Source organism: Phalacrocorax carbo, chromosome 11 (genome assembly GCF_963921805.1).
Source record: "Phalacrocorax carbo chromosome 11, bPhaCar2.1, whole genome shotgun sequence".
Taxonomy (NCBI): Eukaryota; Metazoa; Chordata; class Aves; order Suliformes; family Phalacrocoracidae; genus Phalacrocorax; species Phalacrocorax carbo.
This window is the reverse complement of record NC_087523.1, coordinates 8,063,549-8,069,548: the sequence shown is the minus strand read 5'-3', so window position 1 is coordinate 8,069,548 and position 6,000 is coordinate 8,063,549. Positions and strand designations below refer to the sequence as shown.

Below are 6,000 nucleotides of genomic sequence, written 5' to 3'. Positions count from 1 at the left end.
TAAAGAGAACTGCTTTGCCCTCATTACCTGTCCTGGTCTCCATATATGTCATGTTAGAGACTGCAGCCACAGGCGCTGCTGGTGGTGATGGTGACGGAGCAGTGCCTTCTCCAGACAAGCTTGAGGGATGTCCCGAGTTCAGCTAGTGCGGGAGACCCCAGTGTCTGTTCTGAGTGGGTGGGAGAAGCCTCACTGGGAGGTACCCGCCCTGTGCCCAGGGTGGGCGCTGGCACTGAGGCATGGGGACGGGGAGGTGGCATCCTGGGGAAAGGCTACGCTGGGCAGAGGTCCTGTGCCAGGCTGACTCAAATGGGCTTAATTCAGTTCCCAACTTCAAGGGCAGGGAATAATCCCAGAGGAAAGGAAGTTTACCTCTGATCAGTGCTGGTTTGTCTCGTATATCCTTCCATGGAAAACTCCAGGGGCACACAGGGAAACAGCGTGGCCTTTCGCAGCTGCACGCTGTGATGCCTGGGTGGGCAGCTTGTGCACAGCCACGCTGCAGGCACGCACACAGGACCACGGCACATTCCCAAAGGCAGAATCCCCAGTGACGAGGGTCTCCTCCCTCCCGCCTGGTGAGATGTGCCTGAGACCACCTCTCCCCCCACACCACCTGTAAAAGCACTAGCGATGCCCACAGGGTCCCCGTGCACCCACCCACAAGCACAGCCCTGCAGCCCCCTGCCTGGAGCTCCCTCCTGGCAGCACTGCCCAGTGCTGGGATGCAGGGGAGGCTGGTGACTGAGACACTCTGAGCCAGGGCAGGATTTCAGTAACTGTTATTTCAGACACCAGTACGAGCACTAAGGTGCCTCTGCCATTTCATTGCCACTAGATCCAGCAAGAAGCTAATCGGATCATGTGCCACTGCTTATTTTAAAATCAAAATACATGTAAGAAGGTTATATTTGCTCCCAACACCATGAGAATTATTTTCTTTTTTTCCTCTAAAATTATAGTAGAGGTGTCTTTGGACAGAATTGCATATTCTCATATGAATTTATTTAACAAGTTTTTAATCTTTAAATATAGATTTAACACATTTTTTACAGGTACATATACAATATAGTTCATTTAAACTTGCAGTTAGAGAAAATTCTCTACTGTACTTTATAATAACATATACATGAAGAGCCTAATTCAACAGCATACTTAAGGTAACATACCATGTTGTGTGCAAAGTTTCAAATGTTAAAAATCTCAGACTGTACATTCAGTTTTGCAGAACTTTTCAACCTCATAAATTAATAAAAGCTTAGATTTAAAACTATGGAAGACAAAAAAGATTAAAACCATTTAATATGCAATGTGTGCTACGTTTGAGACAAATATTTACAGTTGTACCTCAAAATGTGTACTGTTACCACAAGAATTGTTACCACTATAAACAGCCCCGACAGTAACTTAAGAGACTCCTACTTTCCCACCTAGCAAGTGCATTGTGACCAGCTTTAAAGTAGACGGAAATAACCTTCAGTGACTTTAAACCTTTCTGCTAAGCTTGCCAGTGGCTGAAGAGTACTGGGAGCTTTCTACGTCTTGCAGAGTTGCTCAGTTCAGACTCAGCTGGTCACGCTTTTGAGGGTGTATGGGTGTGACCCCAAATACTGGCCACCCAAACTGGAGAAATGCCAGCGTGGCAGGGAACACCCCAGGCAAACACAGCCATCAAGTTGTTCAACAATTACTCCATACAAAAATGGCCACCAAAAAAAAAAAAAAAGCTCCAGTATATTTTAACTTAACAACTTGGGACTGTGTCTAAGAAACCATGGTTCATAAATCAAAGTCAGATCAGAAAGGTCCCCCTTTAGTCCACAGTATAAAACATTTCATCTTGACGGGACAGAGCAAATTCACTACCGCATGCACACTATCAACCCTGTTCTCAACACAGTCAGATGCTCTTTGCACACATCTGCTTAAAAGTCAAACCACCTGTACCTATTTTCTACAAAAGCAAAACTAGACAAAGAAACACAAAGTTAAATTAAGAGTGTTCAAATTCTTTTTTCCTTCTCAAAAATTCAATAGATACATTATTGTTAAAGATGCTGAAAAGTACAGTCTTATCACAAGAACATCCTTAGTGCAAACATGGACATTTAACTTTGATTTATGGCACGTGTTCCAAAAGTACATACATTTAATGTAAACTTCAACACTTGCTAGATACAGGTTTCAGCCTTGGGACACTTTGGGACCCATAGTGATTGGTGACAACCCTGAGTTGTCAGGTTGACCTGATCCAAACCTCACTGAAATCAATGGGACTGACTGCAATGGGCTAGAGTCAGACCCTAAGTGCAAAAAAGAGGATCTTTAGCATTATTGCATCTTCGCATGTGAGTCAGCCAGATGATGCTCTTACAGAACATTACATTCACATAGCTAAAGTAGATATTTAAGAAAAATCCATTCAAAAATCAATTAAGCAGGACATACAGCTTCTTTGTTTGGTTTTTGTTTTGGTTTTTGGGGTTTTTTTGGTTTACCAAAACTCAACTCTTATTTGCAACTTCAACAGTTGTCAGCTAATAAGTAGGTAAAGCCTTCAACCTGTAGAGGAAACTTCAAGCATCTAAACAAAGTGTCAGGGAACTGTAGTGTACTCCTCTGATGAAACGTGATGGATGTCATGGAAAAACAGCAGGTAAAATTAATAAAATACTGTACTTTCCATAGGAGAAAAAAAAAAAAAGAGCAGAGAATGGCTTCCTTTATGACTATGAGAAGCTGCTTAGGACCCCAGTCCCGTTCAGTGCAGATGAAGCTGTGGAAGTCTGTGAATGTGATGAATAGTACAGGACAACTCCAACTATTGTGCTATTTCTCTGTAACACTTAGTTGAAAGCTTCCAAAGAGCATCGAAAATAGGATGCTACTAGTTCACCCTCAATTCAAGGGGAACTAAACTTTCTTGTGTTACACAGGGCAGCATCTATAAAGTAATGAAGATTGATGTTAATATTAAAGCATCTTATTCCAAGAAATACATTGTTCCCTGTAATCACGTAACATTTGTATAACATTAAAAAAAGTGCACTCCTGCAGTTCTCCCTAAAAGCTGAACTCCCACTAGCTTCAGCGAGAGCCTCGTCTAAGGACGGACCGCAGGGTTTGACTCATTTCCATCATCTATCGCTTGATTACCACAGTGCAGCCAGCTGATATCTTCTCTAGGCTCCTTATTTTGTCTGGCTCAAAATGGTTATTTACAGTGTTACAAAACAGCTGTTCTGTGAAGCTGGCTGGCATCACAGGCTGTACAAGGAGTCCCTGCTTTATGTTTCAAAGGCCAAAAAGAAATCAACGTTACCGTTAATGGACCCTGCATAAACCCGAAAGCCTGTGGCTGCAATCATCGAAGTGCATGAGTAATAGTGCAAACAGCTGTGCTGCATCTGCAAAGCTACAAGTAGCATTTTAAAAAGAACTTAGACAAAACTTGCGCGTTTCAGCTAACATGCTTATGCCAGCCTGCAAGAGCTCAAGAGTTCAGCCACGTACGATACTCTTATCGGGCAGATTCAAACCACGTGGCCTAGGGAGCCACGTAATGGGTTGCCTCAAGCTCACCACAGTGGAGAGGATGATCCCCACCACCCTGGCCAGCAGGAGCAGAGGACGTCCAAGCTCGGTCCTTCAGGCACTACCACCAGTGGGGGAAGCCCTTACTCAGCTTTATTGCATGAAGAGCACACACAGGGGATCCCCTTAAGGCTTGGAAGAGAGAATTTGGCAAGTGGGGTGTTAAAACAAACTAGGAGAGAGTCTGGCATGTAGAACAGAGGCCTGAGTCCTCCTTAAACCAAGCGGGTGCGGGTGCCTGCCCTGGCACAGAGCATCCTTCCACGCCTGCTCTGAATGCTCCTTGCCTTTGGGCTCAAGTCAAGTTCTGCCTTTCAGCTCTTTTGCTGGTTAAAAGAACTTGAAAGTTGTAGCAATATTCCTTTTATATATATAATCCAATAAGTAAAAGGCATTTATCACTGCTTCCATTTTTCATTTGAAACCCTTTTTTATTCAGACTGCTCCATGCTCCCTCTGACAGAAATCAGTCTCACGCAACTTCCACACAGCGAGTGGAGATCGAAAACTTGCCCTTCACTCTGCCCAGCTTTTAAAGGTCAGGTGAAAAAAGCTGAAAATGCTTTGGCCCCATTTCGCTCTGACGTGACAATTTGGGACCGAACAACATGTTTCCTTTTGCTTGCATCTGTTTATAACTGCCGAGAGAAGGGAGCAGGGACAGAGCTTGGCCTCGATGAGGGGGGAGGCTGCGGTGCTGCTGGACACGAGCACTGTGTCACTGAAGTGAAAGCAAGTCACACATCTGCTTTGGGTTACAGCAAGGACCTCGTTTCTGCCGTCCCCGCTCTCTGTTTGCCATGGAGTGGGTGCTGCAGCACAGCTGAGAGGCCAGATGCCTTTTCCTTCACTGACACAGACACTGTCAGTGCTGTAAATCACAACCCTTTGGCACATTAGCAACCAGAGGATGTGCAGAAATATTTTGACTCCCGCCCAGCTGTGGAAGAGTAGTTGGGATTGTAACACTCCAGCTCTCACTTTCCCCAAGATGTGTGTCTTGCACAAGGGAAAGGGATAGATAATTTGCATCTCCTCGTTAATGCATATAAAAGTCAAGTCAGTTGACGAGGCAACGCCTGACCACTTTAGGAAGGCAGCTTAAACTGCAACACACAGGTAAGTCTGAGCAGTAGCTATTTTCTGAGTATTGAATTTTCTGAGCAGAGTTCTCCCCAGACATTTTAGGATCTGTGTGTTACCACCTGTGATGTAAAACTATTTCTATGGCACACACATTACAAAATCCGCCATGGACTGGCACAGGAAACAGAAAAAAATCTATTCAGAAGGAAGCAGCAAAGACTAATCTCAGAAATTATAGCTAGAGGCACACCAGAAGGAAAACTGGTTTTCAAAATGACCTCCAAGCCAGCCATCTTCATCCCAAAAAGCCTCCTGGATTATATCCAGGCCAAGATTTAAAAAAAGTTTAATAAGGTTTCCTACACACACGCACCTCTGCAGAAGTTTTGGACCAAAACACTTGCTTTATCAAGAGTTAAATGACATTGCCAATAACAACCTCTCATTTATAAGGAAAATTATCTATGCAACCATGTTAAGGAAGGAAGAAAAATCATCTGTGGTTCGTTTGGACGTTGCAAGTTCAGCTTTGCGAAAAGGCTGTCCCTCAGCAGGCCAGGTGCAGGAGGACAGCGGGTTTGCAAAGCTGGCAGTGGTAGGGGCATGGGACATTGACCAAATACACATCTGATAACTTAAAATGGACAGCAAAAAGTTCCCTGTAACTTCATCATGATTTGTACTGGCTCTACACTGGAATAATTAGCAGGAGAGGAGAGGAACAGCTTGTATGTATGCAGGTACCAGGCACCCTGTGGTGGGAGGTCTTTGTTAGGACCACAGCACAAATCTAAGAAAAAATGTCAAGGTAAGGGAAGCATTTCACCTAGCCAGCTATAGGCTTTGCACTTTGTATGGATTCTAGTTATGAAATTCTGTGACTGGAGATACATTTTTATTTATTGTGGGGACCTGGATCTCAGCAATAACAGAGGTGCTACCCCCCTGCAAAGGGCTCTAAGCTCAGGGGAACCCTACAATGTGTTAATCAAGTTTACCCTGCTTACATGCAAAACAGCATTTCAGCACAAGCAGCTACTAATATGTGAGGGTTACTCTGCTCCCTCCTGCTCCTGCTTTGCTCTGCAAGCTTGGCTGCCTAATTCTCCCTCTGCTATACTGGAGCAAGAGCTCCATCTTCTGAAGAAGCAGAAAAGAGCCCAGTCCAGACTGCATCCCTGAGCAGTCAGTGGTACAAAGTCACCTGCAGTATAAAATGGCCAATCTGCAGAGGAAAGGGAATTGCTAAATGCAAGGTACTGTTTGAAAACCAGTTTTCAGAGTGCAAATACATTATGCCTATAAGGACACATCACTGAA

At 44.3% G+C, this 6,000-nt stretch overlaps 1 protein-coding gene across 2 annotated transcripts in view; it reads right to left on the bottom strand.

The window, feature by feature from the left end:
- Positions 1-998: 998 nt before the first annotated feature.
- The window catches only part of MCF2 (MCF.2 cell line derived transforming sequence), a 60,908-nt gene continuing 55,906 nt past the window's right edge, over positions 999-6,000 (bottom strand). For both annotated transcript variants that reach the window (XM_064462923.1, XM_064462924.1), the window contains one exon: positions 999-2,944. In XM_064462923.1, coding sequence (XP_064318993.1) covers positions 2,904-2,944 — 41 coding nt within the window. In that variant the 3' untranslated portion in view covers positions 999-2,903. The remainder of the gene's footprint in view (positions 2,945-6,000) is intronic.